At 54.6% G+C, this 21,056-nt stretch overlaps 1 protein-coding gene across 1 annotated transcript; it reads left to right on the forward strand.

Annotated features, from left to right (window-relative positions):
- The first annotated feature begins 707 nt into the window (after positions 1 to 707).
- LOC101788294 (poliovirus receptor homolog) lies at positions 708 to 21,036 on the forward strand. The gene is made up of 8 exons (XM_013146879.3): positions 708 to 1,250; positions 3,989 to 4,348; positions 5,530 to 5,850; positions 7,504 to 7,621; positions 9,876 to 10,027; positions 11,565 to 11,690; positions 12,326 to 12,402; positions 12,782 to 21,036. The coding sequence occupies exons 1-8, from the start codon at positions 1,187 to 1,189 to the stop codon at positions 12,830 to 12,832; spliced, it is 1,269 nt and encodes a 422-aa protein (XP_013002333.1). The 5' UTR covers positions 708 to 1,186; the 3' UTR covers positions 12,833 to 21,036.
- Positions 21,037 to 21,056: the final 20 nt, after the last annotated feature.

Raw genomic sequence — 21,056 nt, forward strand, 5'->3', positions numbered from 1 at the left:
GAGCCATCTGGTTTCCAAGCTGGCACCCGTGGCATCAGAGACCATGGCCGGGGACAGAACTTTCCAAGGCAGCCAGGAATTTCCTACAAATATACCGGGATGTCCAGGACCAGGGCCCAGAGCTGCTAGGGAGCCCGCGGGACAGTAGCTCGGAGGGACACCCCTACGGACCAGGACGCCTCTCAGGCTCCATCTGTCTTTATCCTGGTTTCTCTTTCCCTGCTTCCCCTCGGTCTCTCCCTGCCTCACTCAGCCCCCTAGCCCTACGCCACTCCTCATTCCCCATAATCCTAACCCTCCAGACTTGATGGGGTTCTGCCATCAATCTGTCCCCTCCTCTAGCACCCAGACTCCACAGAGACAGAGCGCTCTTGACAGCACGACTTTGTACTGAATTACACTGTGGCTTGATTCATGGCCCTGGACAGAACACAGCCTCACACAAGTGCCATAAGCACTTGCCCTCCACCGAGTGGCCCCACCCTGAGCTCACTTTCCTCAGAGCTCGCTCACATCTAGCTGATTTCCCCGCAGTGACAGTTATGAACCAGCAGCTGGGCGAAGCTGGAAATTTCCTGTGCCAGCCTCACCAACGCCCCTTAAAGTGAGCCCTGTGACCGTGCTGGGTTCTCAGAGGAGAAAACTGAAGCCACACAGAAGCAGTGTGCCTGGTCTGTGCTCCACTGGTGGAAGGAGCTGGTGGTCAACACCCCCAATACAGCCCCTACCCCTTCTACCCCTTTTGGGGATACTGAGGCTGAACGCAGGACCTGTGCACTGAGCTACATGCCCAGCCCTTTTTATTTTATTTTATTTTTTTTCATTTTTTTATTTTGAGGCAGGGTCTTGCTAAGTTGTCCAGGCTGGTCTCCAACTTTCCATCCTCCTGCCTTCGCCTCCTAGAGGGCAAGCCTAGGACGCCAGCCTCCTCACGGCCGGCCGCGGGCCGCTTAGCTCAGCTGGGCCACTCCGCAGCCCGCCGCAGCCTTGCGCGCGCTGCCAACCCGAACCGGGCGCCTCCTGCGGGGGGCGCTGCACCTGGCCGTGCGAGCGACACCCAGAGCGCACCCGCGCCCCGCCCTGCCGCCCCGCCCAGGGAGGCAGCCGTGGGTCCCGGCCGGAGCCGCGGGCCAGAGCCGCGCCGGACCGCGAGGAGCTGGGTCGGTTCGGAGCCGCGCCCGCCCGCATGGCCCTCGCCGCGCTGCTGCTGCCGCTGCTGGGGCTGCTCTTGCGCCCGCGCCCCGGAGCCGGTGAGTGTCCGTCCGTCTCCCCTGGACCTCCCGCGGCCCCGCGGCCACCTGCCCGCTGCCCCGCGGGAATGAATGGTTCGGGCGCTGAGGTCCGGGAAACGAGCCGGCGTGCAGGGAGCACAGGGGCCGGGCCGGGCGGGTTAAAGAGCCCGCTGGCGGCGGCTCTGCCTTCCCGGGAGGGAGGGAGGGAGGGCGCCGGGAGTCGGGCACGCTTTAAAGGCGCGGCGTCGCCCGGCTGCCTGGGACCGAACCGAAGGATTCTTGGCACTGAGCCACATCTCCTCCCCGCCCCCACCCTCCCCCGAAAAACTTTAAAAAAATTTTTAAATTTCGAGACAGAAACTTGTCACGTGTAAATTGCCCAGGTTAGGATCAGCCTCCCGGAATACTGGGATTACAGGCTTGCACCACCAGACTTCACGCTTTCTTTTAAATTTGTGCAGCCACCATCCCCCCCCCCCCCCGCAGAGTGCCTGACCGTGTTCTAAACGCTGGGGCACCACGCCCACCCCACCGGGGCTCCCGCACTTGGCATTTAATCCCGGCGACCTGAAGGTTTCATTAGGGGAAGCGGGGGGGGGGGGGGGGGGGGTGTCTGTCACTTTGCTGTGCAGGGTAATAATACAGCGTGCCGGGCACCCACTTCCTCGTCCTGGGCTTTTCTCTGAAGATGCCCAGAAGACTGGCGCTTCCCCAGCCGAGGGGCGCTAGCCCACACCCAGCCCCGAGACAGTCCCGGGCACGGCCAGAGCCAGCGCCAGCACTGGAAACGTGAGGCAGGATACCAGGGCCGGGTGCCACCTCTGAGCCCAGGCCGGGCCCCTCCCTGCCAGTGACCTCACCCTCCCATCCCATTGGACAGAGGGAAACACGGTGGGGGGTGTCACTGGCCGGGGCGGAGTCAGGCACCCAAACCCCGGCCCTGAGTCTCAGACCTGCCCACTCTCCCGCAGTCACCCCTGTCCGGACACCAGCCCCACTTCTGCCCAACAGTACCAGGCACCTGCATGCACTGCCCCCAGCTTCCTCCGCTCCTCTGACCCCAGTGGTAATTAATATTTGCCAGGATAGAGCCCGAGGTCAGGTCACCATTCTGTGAGGATTTCATCACCTTGCCTTCTCATGCTGACCATTGCTATATGTATGGTCAGAGAAACCCTAAACCAGTCCATCTACAGAGAGGAAGGGTCTATCTGGGCTCCCAGTGTCGGAGGCGCTGAGCCATTGGCCACACTGTTCTCTGCCATGGGGGATAGAGCATTTCAGTAGGCAGAGCCTGGAGGAACACAACCACAGCTCACCTTATGGTCTAGAAGCAAGAGAAAGAAAACAGGAGAGTCCAAGCCAGGCTTGGTGGCTCACGCCTGTAATCTTCAGGAGGCTGAAGCAGGAGGACTGTTGCAAGTTCAAGACCAGCTTGGGCTACAAAGTGAGCTCAAGGCCAGCCTGAACTGCATAGTGAGACCCTGTCTCAAAAAGATGGAAAGAAAGAAAAGAAAAGAAAGAAGGAAAGAAAGAAAGAAAGAAAGAAAGAAAAAAGAAAGAGCAAACAGGAGAGTACAGCATCCTGCAGTCCCTTCTGGGTCACACCTTCAGTGACCCAAAGACACCCACACACCCAGAACCCTTCCTCTTTTTTTCTTTCACCTAGAAATCAGGTAGCTTCCTTAGAAATGGCTCACCAGTCAAAGGATTCTGGGTCCTTCTAGCACAAAGAGTTGGATGAGACAAGCCAAAAGCAGTGACAAAAGTTAATTTGAAAAGTGAGGGGTGGAGGCTGGGGATTTAGCTCAGCAGCATAAGTGCCTGCCTTGGAAGTGCACAGTCATGAGTTCCATCCCTGGTACCAAAAAAGAAAAGTGAGAGGTGAATGATATGGGAGAAACCAGCTTTGCGGAGCAAACTTGGGCAGTACAAGAGAAAAGAAGAAGATAAAAGCAAAAATAAAAGTTTGTGCTGTGTCTGAGAAATGCAGCCTGGGCTATGGCTGGAGGGCACAGTAGGGAGCTCCCCCGGGTCAGATCTTCTTTTACAGCAAGCTTGTCTTGTGGGAGCCTGAGAGAAGTTCCAAGTGCAAGATCCTGAGAATTATTTAGTTCTGTCCTGGCATTTTGGCATCTTGTCACCTGTCCGGTCCCCCTCATTTCCCCAGCCAGCTTTGCCATGTCCTGTCTTCGGTGTCACCAGGGACTGAACCTGGGTTCTTCTCACTGAGTTATAGCTTCAAAGACTTTTTAAAAAACATTTTTTAAGACATTGTCTTGCTAAGTTAAATGACCCAGGTTGAGCTCAAATTACCCAGGCTGTGATCCTCCTGCCTCAGCGTCCCATAGTGCTGAGATTTCAGCAGTATGCCTGGGCACGTGACTTTAGATCCTATCTCTCAAAGACGCCAAACTTCTACTGTGTGGACCTTGGTTGGACACTTGAGATCCAAACTGTTGCACCCATGTTACAGGTGAAACTGAGGCTCGGCAGACAAAATACACCTGCACAAGGGCTGGGCGGGCAGGAGCACTGAAAATTTGACTTTCCCCCCCTTCTGGTCAACAATAATGCGTGGATCCACTACATGCTGGGCTGAAGGCACAGAGACTTCCATGCAGGGCCAACTAGCCTGACCACTGACAGTCCAGGTTCAAATCCCACCTTTCCTGCTTATCCTGATGATCTCTGTGTCAAGCGGCCCCGTGCCTCAGTTTCCCCATCTATAATTGGCGCCCCTGATTTCCCCACAGGAATGGAAACTCCAAGTATGCAGAAGCCCTCTGAAGTGACTGGCCACGTGGGCCAGAATGTGACGCTACCCTGTTGGCTGGGGGCTCTGGAGCCAGGCATACACGTGAGCCAGTTCACCTGGGAACACCAGCAGCCAGAGGGGTCTCTCCAGCCCGTAGCCACCTTTCACTATGATGGCAGAAGCGTTTCCAGGGAACCCAGGAGAATGAGGTTCGTGGCTGCCAAGGCCGGCGGGAACCTGACAGATGCCAGCCTGATGCTGTCAGACCTGCGCGTTGAGGATGGAGGGATCTACAAATGCAACATAGCTACCTTCCCGCGGGGCACGATCGTCATCAAAACCCAGCTGCTGGTGTTGGGTGAGCCTGGGCGGGGCGGGAGAGGGGCCCCTGCAGCTCATGAGGACCAGAGAGGCAGAGATGGGTGAAGGAGAGAGGAGAGAGGGCCGGCTGCCGGCTTTGAGGGGGCCAATCTCAGACCCAACGCCCAGCGCGGTGATGGACAGAGAAGGCCAGTGATGGCCGGGGAAGGGAGCGTGAGGGAGCTGGCAGGAGCTGGAGGGGGAGCCCTGAGTTTGCAGCCCACCCCCACCACTACCATCTTGGGCACTAGCTTCTTCTGCACCCCCTCCCTTTCTTGTTGGGGGTTATTGGGATTGAACCCAGAACCTTCACACATCTGCAGACCTTTTTAAATTTTTTTTTTAATTTGAGACAAACTTAGTCTGCTAAGTTTGTGGGGCTGGACTCTAATTTGGGATCCTCTTACGTCAGCCTCCTAGAGTCCTGAGATTACACAGCCAGTGGTTTCTGAATGGGCCAAGTGCCTGGAAAATCTGGCAGAGGCTTCTTCCTCTTATAACTTGGGCAGGAAGCCTGTGTCCCTTCCCAGTCCCCCTTGCCACCCCCACCCAGGCCCCTGCTGTGCCTGGAACTTTCCCAGGCCTTCTATGAGTCGCTCATAATTATCAAATGCTGAGAAGACGTGGCACCACTGAGGGGCACTCCTGTCCACTCAGTCAAGGACCCTCCATGAGTCAGGTGGAGGTGACTCAGCAGTGATGGGCCAGGATATGACGGGAAGTTTGGAGAGAAGCCCTGGGCAGGCGGACGTCATGGTGATGGTGATGGGAAGAGGCGGTTGGGGGCTTTCGAGTGAGACAGACCTTGTGCACATGAAAGCCTGACTCCCGGCTCGCAGGAACTACGCCCCTCCTTGCCCAGGCACAAGGGCAGAGCCAAGGGGTGACAGTCTTTGCTGGGTCCCCACAGGGCCACCAAGCAGCACTTACTGAGAGCATTCCCCGTGTGCCAGGGCCGCTCTGACAGCTTCCCCTCATCTTCTCTTTGCCCATGACCCCTTCAGTATCCAAGGCTGACAGTTAAGGAAACTGAGGCACAGACCTGCTCAAGGTCACCCGGCTGCTCTGGGATGGGGCTGAGATTTGACCCTGGCCATCCTCGGGTAACCCCCTCAGCCGCTGAGGGTCTGCAGGGTGACTGCCGGCAGGAGGTGACCTGTCCCTGTCACCCTCCCCCAGCCTCGCCTCAGAACAGGGTGGAGCCGCGGCAGGTGTGGCCTCCACTGACTCCCGGGGAGCCCGTGCCTGTGGCCCTCTGTGCGTCCAAAAGGGGCTGGCCACCCGCCAAGCTCTCCTGGCACCTCGACGACTCGGCCCTGAATGAGACGATCAAAGAGATCCAGGAGCAAAAGCAGGAGCCCTTGTCGGGCACAGTCAGCGTGACCAGCCTCCTGCTGATGGTGCCCTCCAGGAGCACAGATGGCAGGAGAGTCACTTGCAGAGTGGACCACGACACTCTGGCGGAGCCAGACCTGCTGCACGCCACCGTCTCCGTGCCCTGTGAGTACGGGCAGTGGCCCCCGCCCCACTGTCTACCCGGCTCCCCTGGACATCGGGCAGTGCTGTCCACACTCACCACTTAGGCCACTGGCTGTGGGGCGTTGTTACTGTCTCTGGGTCATGTGCCCTGACCCTGTGACCCTATGCTTTCTACTCGGGTTCTCCCAGGTGCTCTCTGAAATGCCCCCAGTGTCTAGTCTGGCCCCCCATAGTGTCTGTACCAGCTGCCTCAGCGGTTTCGGAGCTGCCTCACATTCTTCTGTTGTCTCTGGGGCAGTGTCTACACTGTCCTCTGCCCGGTGCGGGCTACACTGTCTGATCCCCTTCCACAGCTCATGCTGTCTCCCTGGGTTCTGTCTACACAGCCTCATACTGCTGGACCCCGGCCTCCCACTCTGGCCCCCTGCAGCTGCCGTAGGGTGTCACCAGCATCTACACCCACAGATTTAGCCACAGTGACAGCCCCAGGACTCTCTCTGCTCCGATCAGCCGGAGGACCATGAGCCACAGATGCGATGTTTAGCTTCCCACCAGCCACCCATTTAAAGACGGTTAAGAGGTGGGGCCGACCGAAACGGCTCACACCTGTAATACCAGCTACTCAGGAGGCTGAGGCAGGGGCATCGAAAGTTCAAGGCCAGCTATCTCAAAACCAAAAAGGGGTGGGGGTGCGGCTGAGTGGTGGAGTACTTGTGTAGTATCCAGAGGCCCTGGGTTCCATCCCCAGCACTGCCGAGATAGACAGACAGACAGACAGACAGACGGAGAGAAAGTTTGTTTTCATAGTGGATTTTAGGCAAATCAATATTTACACTGACAATATTGTCACTGTATGCCTTCGAAATCTGCTGTGGATTTCAGAGCAGCTGCATCCCAAGCGTGCAGGCCTCACGGGTTGTGTCGAACAGCACAGGTCTAAGCTCCCACCTGTCTAACTGGCGATTCCGGGGGTGAGGCACACGTGTGCGCCCACAGCCCGGCTGCATTTCCCCAACTTCGCCAGTTCGCTCTCTGTGCTGCCACTGTCCCCAGCATCGTCACCCTGGCTCCCTCAGGATTGAACATTTCCTCCACAGCGGCCGCCTCGCTGCCTTCCCGGCGCTCTGTCTACACAGGGCCCGTCAGCAGTGCCCACAGGGGCTCTTCGTGGCACTCTGCATGCTGTCTGTCTGCCCTGTCTACACCGGCTGTTCCTCTCCAGGGAGGTGGGCCACGGGTTCCCTCGGCAGAGTCACTGTGTCTGGGGGAGGAGGACAGTGGGGTGACTAGTACCCGCCTCCTTTCCACTCCACACACAGCCCTGCCCCATTGGCCTGGCCCCTGAGGGCGTAGGAAAGTGTCCCTGGTCATGATGCTGCGGCAGAGAAGAGGGGACCCTTTCCTGCAGGACTTGGCAGAGCCTTGAACACTAAGGCAGGCCAGGATGAGGCTACCCCAGAAACAAGCAGAGAAAGACAGGTTCCGAGGAGCTCCTTTGGTGCTCCCTGCCTGAGGATGCCCAGGCTTCCACTCTGTGAAGGAACCTGTGACCCTGGGCGCCTCCCAGGCCTCTCCAGCTCAGCTGCTCCCCACCCCACTTGGGCCTGAAGCCCACAGTTCTTCAGCCACTCTGAAGACTCCCCATCCCTGAGCCTGTGTGCCTGTTCTCCTCAGATCCGCCTGAGGTGTTCATCTCTGGCTATAATGAAGACTGGTACCCTGGCCAAACAAATGTCAACCTCAGCTGTGACATCTACAGCAACCCAGAGCCTGTGACTGTGGTCTGGAACACGTGAGTTTACTGACCAGGTCTGAGGGAGGAGGCCGGGCCTGGACCCCCGGGTCTGAGGGGGGAAGCTGAGCCCGAAAGGGGAACAGAAACTAAAGAAAGAACATGAGCGAGCCCAGGCCAGCATGCCATCACCGTGCGGGGAGGTGTTTGGTCTGGGCTGTTGATGCCCAGGCCCCACATGCCACTCTGAGCTGAGTACCAGCCCTGCCACATGACACTGACAGCCAGCACTGCAGCCAACCTATAAAGGTCCTCTATAGGGCTGGGCCAAGTGCCTGACTTGCCAGGCCCTGGCCTCTCCATCCATAGCCCCATAGAAAAACAAACAAAAACGAGAATTTGTTTGAGCTCCATTCCAAAAAAAATGATGATTTTTTTTTTTTAGACAGGGTCTCGCTATGTAGTTCATCCTGGCCTTGAACTCACTCTGTAGCCCAGGCTGGCCTCAATCTCATGGTGATCCTCCTGCCTCGGCCTCCCAAGTGCTGGAATTACAGCTGTGCCACAACCCACTATGGTTCATTATTTTACACAGTGTTTATTGACCTTTTCCTTATCCCAAAAATAACATGAGCATTGCACAGCCTTCAAACAAAACAGGAGCAAAAAGAGGGAAATAGTTCCTCAGTAGCCAATAAGGGCAGCCAGAAATACCCACTATTACCTTTTGTTATGTCCTGCCTGTCTTTATTTTTTTGTTCCCAAACAAAAACTAGAACGGAAAAGTCTCAGTGAACCCTCAGAAATCCCGGATTCCCCCCCCGATGTTCTGCCCTTGCCGATCCGTGGTGGTCCCCCACCCCGTATGCATCACTGTGTCTGCTGCCCCTCTCTGCCGAGGCTGAAGGCCCCATCTGTGTACTTGCCCTCAGTTAACCGGCCAGCTACACACAGGCCAGGGGTGCGCCCGTGCTCCTTGGGGGATAGCTGCTGCCCTGGGAGGAACTGGCGGTCACTCGCTCTCAGGGACGGTGCTGCTCATGTCCTGCTGCTGGGTGGCATCTGGATTCGGGTCCCTCACAGCACATGCCTCGGCCTCCGTGCTGACCACTGTGCCATGCATCCTCTGCATCCGGCACCCAGGCTGCTGCCCACCGTGCTCTGGTAGATGTGACAGAGCCGCCCTCTCCCCTTGTGGGACTCCCATTCCTAGCAGAGAGAAAATACGCAGCGTAGAGTCGTGGAGTACGGCCTGTGCCAGATCCTCATGAATGTCTTTCTTACTTTCCTTATTGCTGAGACAAAACACCCAGCACTCAAAATTAAAGGAGGCGGCACCAGGTATGGTGGTGCACACCCGTAATCCCAGTGCTCAGGAGGCTGAGGCAGGAGGGACGTTGGGAGTCTGAGACCAGCCTGGGCTACAAAGTGAGCTCAAGGCCAGCCTGAACTGCATAGAGAGACCCTGCTTCAAAAAGGCAACAAAACAAAACGTTAAAGGAGGTTTGTTTGGATCATACCTTGAGGTTTCAGTCCATAGTCTGCTGGCTCCGAGGCTGGGCAGCATCACAGAGGACGCTTTCGGTGCTCTCGAGGTAGCCAGGTGACAGGGAGCTTAGCAGCATCTCTCCACCTTTTTATCTTTTCTGCCTGTGGCGGGCAGCATTCACACCCTTAGCCCCAGTGCCCTGGGCCTGGCATTGTACCTGAGTCCCAGACTCTCACCCCCTAGGCCCAGCCACCTCTGTCAAAGCCCCACCTAGGAGGCTTTTGGGGCCATCTAGACACAGGGCGAAGCACTGAGTGAACATCGTGGGGAAGTGAAAGCAGGAGGGCCCGGGCCTCCGCTCCTGAGTGCCTGCCTGCTTCCACCAAAAATAGACAAACACAAATCTGAACAGCTGAGCCAGGGGAAGGGATGGAGAAATAGCGGGCAAACCAGGTGACTTCTCGGCAGAGGCTGAAAGACGCGGAGGAGCACAGAGCGCTGGGAGCAGGACGCTGGCTTTCGGCTGAGCGGAGGGCTCAGAGGCGACCTGTGACTCGGGCGCCCCCTGGTGGCCTCCTGGGGGCAGTGTGGCAAGGGAGGCAACAGTGGCCACGCTTGGTCCTGAGCTGCCTGGGATTCAACGTGGGTTTACAAGGTGGGGTCAGCAGGATTTGCTGATGGCTGCACCGTGGCAGGGAGAGGCGGGGGTGGCAAGGGGAGGACTCCGGATGGCTCCCAAGCTGAGGTGCAGGCTGCAGGAGGCTACAGAATCGTGGTCACTCTAGGGCTCCAAGAGGCCACATTCTCACCCGCCCATCTCCCCAGGACCACGGGAACTCTGCCACGCTCTGCGGAGGTCCAGGGCCGGCAGCTTCTGTTCCACAACGTTGAGGAGTCCATCCATAACACCACGTTTACTTGCCTGGCCATCAACACCATGGGGACTGGCCAGTGGAATCTGACCATCCTGCTAAAAGGTGAGGAGCTGGGAGGAGGGTCGGCCACCACAGCCACCGCAGGAGGGGCAGCAGCAGGACCGCCCGCAGGTGGAGGTCAGGGTGTGTGCCCAACTTCGGATCCTAATGTGACTCCTGCGCCTCGGCCAAGCCCTGTCAGGAGAGGACTTTGCTTCCTGCTAACCCGCCATCTGTATCACCAGTGCCATGCTTCAGCCAGCTGGATACACTCCCTTCACCAGCCCAGGCTGGGGCAGCTGTGGGATGCCTCTTTCCTAAGGGCTCAGAAAAGGCCTTTCTTAGGGTCATAGGCAGAGCTCTACTGATTGCAATTGTCAGATGCATGACTCAAAAGGCATCTGAGCTCCCCATCCCACAAAAAAAGAAAGTTTTTAAAAATATACCTTCAGGTATGGTTAGATCCAGGTACTCCAACTAGGTAATCTAGGCATTTTTCTTCACATCGTTTATCTCTGATTTCTTTATGCTGCTTTTATTCTCCAGTAAGCTCTGTTCTGGGACTCCTGTACCCTCAGCTAACATCCCACCCGCTTAGCAATCCCAAGAGTAGAAACCCACTTTCAGTAGCTCTCGACAAAACCTCCACGCCACCAAGGGTCCATTCAGAGGGCTGAGTCTGTGTCCCAACTGTGTGGGTCACTTAATCTGCCTACTATCAAAAGTCTGAGAAAAGCCCATAAATGGGAAAATTTGTTTAGTCACAATTTGGACCCCACCAGGCTCTGACCCAGCAGCAGACTCAGGAAAGAGTCTGGTTGAAGGATCTTAGGCACCAGGACTGGTGTCCAGCATGAAGAGGCCAGAGAAATGCCTTCACTTTAAAACTCTCAACTTTTTAAACCAGATGTGCTAGCTCACACCTGTCATCCCAGCACTCGGGGAGGCTGAGGCAGGAGGATTTCAAGTTCTAGCCCAGCCTAGGTAATATAGTGAGGTAGTGAGACCCTGTGTCAAAACAGAAAATGAGGAGAGGGATAGGGGTGTGGCTCAGTGCAAAGGCCCCAGTACCAGGAAAGGAGGAAGAAAATAAGGGAAGGAGAGAAAAAACCTCAGGAAAAAGAGAGGTTGGGTGTGGTGGTGTAAGCCTGTAAGCCCAGCACTCTGGAGGCTGAGGCAGGAAGATCCCTGTGATGTTTGAGGCCAGCCTGGGCTACACAGTGAGTTCAAGGCCAGGCTGCACTGCATACAGAGACCTTGCCTAAAAAGAGACAGAGAGAGAGAGACAGAGAGAGAGAGAGAGAGAGAGAGAGAGAGAGAAAAGGGGGAAAGAATCCCAGCCTTTAAGGATCCATTTCCATTTCACCGAGGACGGCTATCCCTGGCCCATCCTAGGTCACAGCCCACTTATGAGCCAGAGAGAAAGGACCGCTGCCCCTGGCCAGGCCCAGGTCAGGCAGGGGCTCCCTCCAGAGCGCCTGCGCTTCGCAGCCCTGGGCAGGCGGTGGGCGCCCCCTAGAGGAAGTTGGGGTCATGACCGAGGGAAGGGCGGCGCCTGCGGCCTTTCCCACCCGGAGGTCTGCTCCTTTCTCTCTCCCAGCACCGCCGCCTGCCGGGGAGCCGTCAGCCCGCCAAAGAGCCATCCTTCCCATCTGCCTCGGTGTGTGCAGTGTGATCGCGATCGCGATCGCGGCTTTGTTTCATCTCCGACGCTGCAGGGCCCGCGGTGAGTCCTCCACTGCCCCCTGCCCTGACGGACTGGACGGATGGACGGACGTGGTGTCCCCCGAGCCCCGCAGCGCAGCACCTCGGGGTGCCGGCACAGACCCTGAGGCTTACCCATTGGGCAGACAGGAACTGGAGCCGTCAGGTCACCTGATGGCTGTTAGGGAAGGAGGGAGGGCGGCCCTTGTAGGCCAACCAGGACCCGGCGTTCAGTCCAGGTGACAGAGAGCTTTGATCACAAACCCTTTCCTTCAGCCGGGAAACAAGCGTCCCCTCACATCCCAGCCAGAAGTCCCGGATGCCCTCGAGTGGGCCAAGCCGACTCCTGCCCTGCCCCAGCCTGGCCCGGTGCACTGAGCCCAGCGAGGCGAGGCTGGGGCTGCCTGGGCCATGGTTGTGTCTCCCGCACCAGCTCGTACCAGGACGGGCACCACCATGCCTGGCTATGATAATTATTTTCTTTCTGTTTCACAACCAAGCAAATAACTGGATGCCAGCTTCTCAGACAGCACAAGCACCAACCCTGTTTATAGTCATGGGGGCTACCCCCTCAGTGTTCAGAGGCAGGCATAGGTCTTGGGGGCACAGATACCCCAGCATGCATCCTTCCTGACAGAGTCTCCTCCCTCTCCCCAGATCCGACCCAGTCCAGATCCTCAAGGAACCCAGATCGAATTGAAAGAATGGAACAATTGAATGAATCAGAAGAGGGGGTGAGTGTGGTGAGGCATGTGAGGGTGAGGGGTCTCCAAGAATTACAGACCCTTGACCAAGGAGGGGATGGAGAGATGTACAGTTCTGCATTGGGAACCTGGGTCTTTCTTCCTGTCACCTCAGGTGGGCTCTGTTGCCACCCACAAGCCCCACAGAGTTCATTCGCTAAAGCACAGCCCCTGCGAGCCAGGTCTGCTGCGGCCAAGGCTCTGCATCTTATTATGAGTTCTCCTCAGTTGCCACTCCTTGGGGAGCCCTGCCCTGGCTTCCAGGGCAGAGCCCCACTTTACGCACATTCCATGTAAGTGTAAAGATTCCGATTTTATTCCGGAGAGCTCTGAGGCTAACATAACTGCCCCCCCCCCCCGCGCCATCTAGGCCATCTGTTTAACACAAGTCAAGAACACAGCAGAAGAGGACACAAGGTGACACATCAGGACTGAGTGACATAGGGGACTGGCTGACCCCACCGAAGTGGCTGAGGTGCTTCCAGAGGGACAGGCCACCTGTCCCACCAGATGTCAAGCTCTGACTTTATCTCGCAGGGGATGGGGGGAGAGGGGGTGAGCAGCACACGAACTGAGCTCAAGGACACTGTCTACTCCTGGACACTGTGAATCATGACAGAGCAGTAAGGATTAGAATCAACCAGGTGGTGCACGCCTGTAATCCCAGCACTCAGGAGGCTGAGGCAGGAGGATTGTTATGAGTTCAAGACCAGCCTGGGCTACAAAGTGAGCTCAAGGCCAACCTGAACTGCACAGCGAGACCCTGTCTCAAAAGACAGAGAAAAGAATCAGCCACAGGACAAGCAGCACAGGGCAGAGGACGTGGGAGACCAGCACTACCTTCCAACTGCCTGTCCCAGAGGAGACAGCACCGACTCGCCCAGTGCTGGAGAACCCAAGAAATCAGAGTGACCCACGGGGAACAAGTATTTATTTTCCAGGATTTTAGATGCACATTGACCTAGCCAAACTCACGTTCCAAGTGTGCTGGGCATTTGAACAAAGGGAAGTTTCTAGTTTTGTGCCTTTGGCTCATGGGGGTGATTTTTAGAAACTGGTAGAGGGAAAAGCGGGGGTACAGAACCAACACAGAGTAATTAATAATCGTCTTTGTTACTTTTCTCATTACTGTGACAAAATACCTGATGCCCAAAGTTAAGAGAGAAAAGGTTTATTCAGTCCACATTTGTAGAGATGTCAGTCCATATTTGGCTGGCACATGGCAGAGGGGCATCAGTACTTGGTGGCAGAAGACAGCGAGAACATCAAGAACAAAAAAGGGGAAAACAAGCCTCTTCTATCTTCTCCAGACTGCTGGTACTAGGGCAGTACAAACCCTGTTGGTAGCCTGATCCAGCAGTCCCTCATAGTTAATCCCAGCACTGCACTGTGAATCAATTACAAACTCTAGATTCCATTAGCTACCTCTGAAAAACTCACATGAGGTTTTGGGGGACATCTAGCCATAACTATAACAATAACTTAGCCTTAAAAGAAGACAGAGCCTTACGAGTCCTGTGAGAACAAGATAACATAAATTCTGCCTCCAGGACATAGATGCCAGCTTTTTTTTCCCATTGTTATTTATTTATTGATTGATTTTGTCTTTTTGAGACAAGGTGTCACTATCCAGTTCAGGCTGACCTTGAACTCTCAGACTCTCAGGGATCTTCCTGCCTCAGCCTCTCACATGCTGGGATTATAGGCATGCACCACCATGCCTGCCCGTAGTTGCCAATTTTTTTTTTTTTTTTTGTCTTTTTCCTTTTTATCGGTACCAGGGATCGAACCCACGACTGCCTGCTTGCTTGTGCCGCTGAGCTAAATCTCCAGCCCCCTTAGTTGCCAATTTTACCTGCACCAGAGCAAGATATTATAGCTAAAGGGGAAGGGGTGAGCTCAAGGGGGCTTGATCTTTAAATCCTACTTAACTCCTCCCTTCAACGATGTCTGTAAATTTTAAGAGAGCATCACTGTCACAACAGGGAAGGGAGCTGGCTTCCTATTGGGTAGAGGGAGAAACGGTCCATTAGTGTTACTGTGTCTCTATGCTGATTCTCAAGCTTCGGCCATGGGTAGGCCAGTCAGCTTCCGGGGTGACCAGAGCAGGGCTGCCGTCTCTGGTAGCAGTGGGGGTGGACCAGATTATAGTCTGTGGCCCACCCCACATGAGTTCTTTTATTTCTATCTTTTTAATCAAAACAGAGTCCCCAGGTTGGAATGGGTATATCAGGTCTGCAGGCTTATGAGTGTTTTTTCCTTGTATAGTTACAGATGTCTTGCAAAGCTATTTTTAAGTGTATCTGTCCTTTTCTAGTTGACAGAGATCACCCTTAGTTTACCCATGTTTGGGGGATGCCTGCTGAACTGGATTTTATAAGGGGAATACTCTGTTTTGGTGGGCCTGTATCAGACTCAGAGCAGGACTGGGCAGGACTTGGTCTCATCCTGATGAGTTTCTTAACAATATCTTTAAACAGTTGTTTGAGTCTCTGATTTGTGGGCTCCATTGTTCTTGAGCTCTTCGGCCAGTAAACCATGGGAAGCTTTTATTTTACCTTCGATTATTCTATCTTACCCTGGGTGAGCTCCTGGACTGTCTTGGCTACAAATGTGGGTCCACTATTTGACCCCAAGGCCAGTGGTGGTCCAAATCTAGAACGATGTCTCTTGACCTCACCTTGGTCACCTCTTGTGCCTTTCCTGTTCGGGTGGGGAAAGTTCCACTCACACACATCAGCAGCCATGGGCTCAGGGCAGTTTAGTGAAGCCCACAGCCGCTCTTTACCTCGGGCAGCTCCTGTTTCCCCGGTGCCAGGGGGCCGGGTGAGCCCTTGTCTTCATTTTGCACACAGGTCAAGCACTGTTTACAAACAGCCTGAGCCACTACAGTGCCTCGGGGCACACAGAAACAGTACTCTAGGGATGCTTCCAGTGCTGTCTTTTCCACCTGCAACCCCAATAGAATTGTTTCATGAGCCTGGGTCCCAGCGCTTCGGGGATGATTCGCCTCCCATCAGGAAACTTCTATTATCCTTCCCCCATATATATTTTTTAACTTCTTGGCCAAAGCAGGCTTTTTTATTAGAAGAGCAATTTGGGGTCTCTGGGAAGGGCGGCTCTGTGATGAGGGGCATCGCCAGGGCCCCTCTTTGTTTTCCTCTTTTTCTACTGTTCCAGTTCTCCGGGGCGCCCTGTAGTACACAGTGACCGCTTTCCTAGAGGCCCCTCCAGCATCTAGGGGCTGTAAAACTTTTTATAATTTATCTCTTTTCCTGTGAGCATCAGAAGCCTGCCTGTCTATATTCGGGTCAGTACAGATGTTAATCTTTTTGTCCTTTGCCAGCCAAAGAGCCCTTGATATCAGTCCACCCATGAGAAGACATGAGAAGTAATGGCATCTTCTGGGGTCCATCAGGGTCATAGCTGAGGTTGGCGTCTGAACCGTCAGTCAGCTCCTTAGCCGGCCTTAGCTTAGCATCAGTGAGGTCTTATGGCCTGGGTATGAGGCCCTTTGATTTGTCTAAGTGTCTTTCCCTGGTCAGCTTTGCAGGGGAGGAGGAGTTCCCTTCTCCCCACTTTGCTGGTTTATCTGAATGTAGTGGCTTTGTTTTTGGTTTTGGCTTTGACCCGTGTCAAGCTCTTCTGCCGTGTCACCTCCTCCTCCACGAGTAGCCGTGGCCTCCAAGTCTCACTGGCCTTTCGATGCCAGCATTGTAGGTGACCGGAGCCGCGGGAGACAGGAGACCAAACTCGAGCAGGATCAGCTCTCAAACTTTATTACGTACAGCGAACCGGACCTAACAAGGTCCGCCACCCTCAACGTTGGTTCCTCTTCTGCCCGTTGGGGGCAGGAACAACCTCTTATAAGGGGAAGCAGTATCCAATCACAGAGAAGCGCGCCTAACAAGCTGATAGGCTAGCGTCACGGGTAACTGGGCAGATATGACAATTTGGCGGGCTTGTTCAGGCCGGGAAGAACCCGGAAGCAGGAAATGGGCGCCATCATAGGCGGCTTCCCACATCTCCCCCTTTTTTATTTATTAAAATAGGATGGTCTGTGGGTCCCTCCAAGGTGTCTATGACGTTGTTGCTGTTAAACACCTAGGAGTGGGCCTACCTTGTAGGCCGAGGCATGAGAGAATGTAGAGGTCTATACCCTGCTGTGCATCACCCTGTTTTGTGCATATCCTTGCGCCAGGACCATGCTCAAGGTGAGTGGTTCATTTTTTTGCAGGGCCAGGCTTTTGTGAACCGAACCTGGATGCATATAGACATTCATTCCTGCCTTCCCCCCAACCTTTGGGGCGGATGGCACTGCAGTACCCTTGGTCTCGCATCTCAATGCCAATAATTTGACTCCAGAGGGGACCCCTGGCCTTATAGGCCATGTATATCTGAGTGGAGCCTGTCTTAGGTTGACCGGGAGGGCTTTTCCCGTCTTACCCGTCATTGGCTTGCCCACTCAGCTCTTATAGCTGATGTTCTGCAATGTGAAGGAGATATGCGGCGGCCTGCTGGCCTGATGGGCCACCTGCTGCCATTTGCATGGCTGCCATAGCTGTGACCTTGACCTGTTGCTGGGTTTGCATGAGGCGATCTAACAAGCATTTAATAACCACAAGCCCCACTAGGATGGCCACGGCAATCAGGATCCAAGTAGTCAGGTTGGGCCAGGAGAACCAGGAGGTGACGCGTTCCCACAAACTGGCTATAACACTGCCTAAAGTTGATAAATTGAACCTGACTGGACCTAGTTGGATACCGTCCATATTGTCAAGTTCCTGACCGACTATGAGGGACAAATTGTGAAACTTAGGTAGGTGTCTTGCAGCCAAGCTGTCATATTTTTAACAGTGTTGGTCAAATTTGTGCGAACAGGGGTGATTAATAGGAACCCACAGAATAGAAAAGACTCCAAACCAGACATTTTAGTTTGTAGATGGTCTCGGGCGCTGAGCGTCGGTCCCAGAAGGGTCGAGTCAATCTTTCCGGGACCCACAGCGGTTCGTGACCTGGTTCCTGTGGGAAGACACAAACCGCACCTCGGGTCCAGCTAACCACTGGATCCGGGCCCATCCATTGTCCTGTAAGGACATCTTTCCATCTCACCAGCCCTTAAAAAATTTATGGTAAAGAGTGCCAATGATATTCTTCCTTTGGGCGTTAGGCCATGGCCACCCAATTCACGGCACAGGCGTGTCCACTCTTCTAAGGACCTATTTTTGTTAGTTCTTAGGACATCACGGCACTCCTTAGTGCACTGTTCAAAAATCAATTGTTTTATGAGAAGGTGGGCCGCCTCAGCATCTGGAAAAATCCTGTTAGCGGCCTCAAGCATGCGGGCCACAAAGTCTGAAAATGGCTCTCCCTGCCCTTGTATAATTTTTGTAAGGTGACCCGTATGTTCTCCCTTTCCAGCCAGCCGTCTCCAGGCCTGGAGGCCACAGCGGCTAATTTGTTCATAAACCTGGTGAGGGTATTGAGTTTGATCTTCCTCAAAGGCTCCTCGCCCTAATAGCATATCCCTGTTCCACTCTCTCTGGTTATTTTCCCTGTTGGCTGCCGCCTGCTCTACACAGAATTCCTCATTCCAGGACTTCCAATCTAAATATTGTCCGGGGGAGAGGCAGGCGCGTGCCAGCTGGGTCCAATCTCCAGGAGTTAAAAGCAGACCTGCCAATGCCTCTAAAAGCGCCATGGTAAATGGCGCATTGGGCCCATAAGCTGAAACTGCGTCCTTGATAGTTTTAAGTTGTTTAATTTCTAAGGGCTCATAATATCCTCCTCCTCCCCTGCCTCCTACTTGTACCGGGAATGCATGGAGACCGGAACACTCAAAGGGAAGCCGCGACCATACCCTCTGGTGGAAGGAACGTCCTCCTCCCTCCCCAGATGGGGGCGCAGAAGGCAACCCAGGAAGTAGCTCTCCCTCTAACCAGGGCGGTGCCATAGGTTGTGGTGGCAGCCCAGGGAGCAACTCCTCTTCCGGCCACGGCGGTGCAGTGGGGCCTGGCGCCCTGAAGGGGGTGATCGTGGGTCGCGAACTTGCCAAAGGGCGGAAGGGCTTAAGCTCCTCCCGTAAGGCGGAGTAGCTCGGGCAGGGTGGTGTTTGGTTCCCCTTTTTATCTTCCGGAGCCCTAAGTTCCTCTTTTAACGGTGTAGGAGGGTCATGCTTAGCAAAGACGACCTCCTCTTCTGAGCCTTCCGAATCCGAATCAGAATCGGAGCCCTTGTGTTTCTCTGGAGGCCCAAAGTCAGGTGTAACTTCGGGCTCCTCCGAGCACTCGGATCGAGCTTTGTCAAGAGGCTGTCGGGCTGAGCAAAGCCCGGGGGTTTGTTCGTCCGTCAGACAAGCCCTAATCAGTTCCCACAGGGGTAAAACCATGGGATCCAAGCGTCCCTCTTCTCGGGCGCATCTAAGAACCCCTCCTAACTTCTCCCATGACGGGAGGGTTAGAGAGCCCGTGGGCCAAAACCAGGGGGCAATCTCATTAACACTATCCAGAAACCTCGAAAGGGTGACCCGGTTTATGTAGATGCCTCGGGTCCGCAGCAGGACTCTTAGGGAGTCAGCGAGGGGTTTGCGAGCAGCGTTGCCCACAATGGCGAAGCGAAAGCGAAACAAATGCAAGGGAAAAAAAAAAAAAGACCGGCGTCCACCCGTGTGGCGCTCAAAATCTGTTAGGTGCGTCCACCCAACCCAGGCGATCCAGTACTCACCTGTCCCGGGAACCGCTGTATCTCACGTAGCTGATCAGGGTGAAGAGAAGAGGCGCTCGGGGCCTTCCGTTGTTATTGGGCCAGGTCCTCCGTCGTACCGCAGGCGACAGCAATCGCACCTCCCGGCCGAAGAGGCACGTCGCTGAGTCTTTTATTCCCCGTACGGGCGGCCACCAGATGACCGGAGCCGCGGGAGACAGGAGGCCAGACTCGAGCAGGATCAGCTCTCAAACTTTATTACGTACAGCGAACCGGACCTAACAAGGTCCGCCACCCTCAACGTTGGTTCCTCTTCTGCCCGTTGGGGGCAGGAACAACCTCTTATAAGGGGAAGCAGTATCCAATCACAGAGAAGCGCGTCTAACAAGCTGATAGGCTAGCGTCACGGGTAACTGGGCAGACATGACAATTTGGCGGGCTTGTTCAGGCCGGGAAGAACCCGGAAGCAGGAAATGGGCGCCATCATAGGCGGCTTCCCACAGTAGGCCCCGTCAGCCTCTTCATGAGCACTGTCATCTGCTGTCCTGCCTGTCACGTCTGCCCACAATGATTCCCAGAGACCATGTGTGAGCAGGCAGGCAGGCGGGAGAGCCAGGTTCCACACTGTGGGCTGGGATCAAGCCTCAAAAAAGAGGCTATGGCTTTCCAGGGCATAAAAGATTACATTTCAGAGCTGAAGCACCTACCCCAGAACGTTAGATGCTATCTCAGATTGCGTTGTGCGGATTACTGTTTCTGCATACCCTCCTCTCTGCACACTGCAGAGGTGACCTCAGGCCTCCTGCCTGTTCTCCCAGTCACCCATCCTCCAGCCACTCCCTGCTCCATAAATTAATAAACCCCAGGTTTGGCCCTGGCTCACAGCCTTTGTTCCACCAAGATTGGTTTAGGACAGTCAGCCAGCCTCAGAGTCGGATGAGGGAGCGTGCAGAGGGCATCTGCACAGGGCTTCCTCTGCAGGCTCCTGTGTGAATGTTCTCTGGCCTCACGGCGCGCCAATACTTTATCTCCACTGCCAAGTGTTGCTGCCAGGAGGCCCTGTTCGGTGTGTTCCTGTTGCGCAGTGCGTTCTGGGCCTGGCCGCAGATGGCAGCTCCAGGATCGCCGTCTGGGAGCAGATGCTGGCTTGCTTTGACTCTTTTTGGTCAGTATCCTTGTCTTTGTGTGTCAGTCATTTTTCTTTCTTCTGTGAGCCTCCGATGGGTGTTCTGTTTGTCCTCCTGGTCACCTCTGAAACCTGGGTCGCATTCCTGCCAGGACAGCCCCTCTGGCTTCTGTCAGTAAGCAGACAGACAGGGCTGGAGTGTGAGCGTCTATTCTGAGCTATGTTTAGTCAGTGCAGGGAAACTGAGCCTGCTGTCCTGGTGGTCATCTGCGCCCGTTTACCATCAGCTGGTTTACTGTCAATCCTCCACTCTCCAGGGGGCCGATGTATTTTTACTTCTGGGGTTCTTAACCTCTGGGGGTAGAAATCAGCTGTATTTCAGTTTCCTATATAGCCTCTCTTAAAGTTAGCCAACATACATTTTAAAGGGGTGGTTTTTAAGTTTTATTCCTGTATCTACTCTGTTGTGATGCAGACCAGTTTCTTAAGCACTTTTTTAAAATGTCAATTTGATCTTTTTCCTTGCCCAAAGCAGTTTTTAGAATAAACAACCTGAACTCCCCTAAATTAACAAGGAAACCACATGCATGCTTTATTTAATAAGCTCCTTCCGTAAACTTTCCTCAGTGTGCATAAGCTTTTTGGTCTTGGCTTCATCTCATTTTGTATCTATTTAGCACAACAAGACTTTTACATATCATCTCATATCAAAAGTATTTATACTCTTATATTTATAACTTTCTTAGTTTTTGTCTTTCTACTGTATTATAATAAATTTGACTGGAATTTTGCTGGAATTTTGAAGTGTCTTCTTTCC

This window comes from Cavia porcellus, unplaced genomic scaffold, assembly GCF_034190915.1.
Source record: "Cavia porcellus strain 051 isolate PalLab524CR breed Dunkin Hartley unplaced genomic scaffold, mCavPor4.1 scaffold_7, whole genome shotgun sequence".
Lineage (NCBI taxonomy): Eukaryota > Metazoa > Chordata > Mammalia > Rodentia > Caviidae > Cavia > Cavia porcellus.

Excerpts from the sequence above, each read along its gene's own strand:
- LOC101788294 (XM_013146879.3), top strand. The coding sequence starts at position 1,187 with ATGGCCCTCGCCGCGCTGCTGCTGCCGCTGCTGGGGCTGCTCTTGCGC. Across the intron at positions 5,851-7,503 it reads CGCCACCGTCTCCGTGCCCT|ATCCGCCTGAGGTGTTCATC; the intron begins GTGAGTACGGGC and ends TGTTCTCCTCAG. Across the intron at positions 7,622-9,875 it reads GTGACTGTGGTCTGGAACAC|GACCACGGGAACTCTGCCAC; the intron begins GTGAGTTTACTG and ends CCATCTCCCCAG.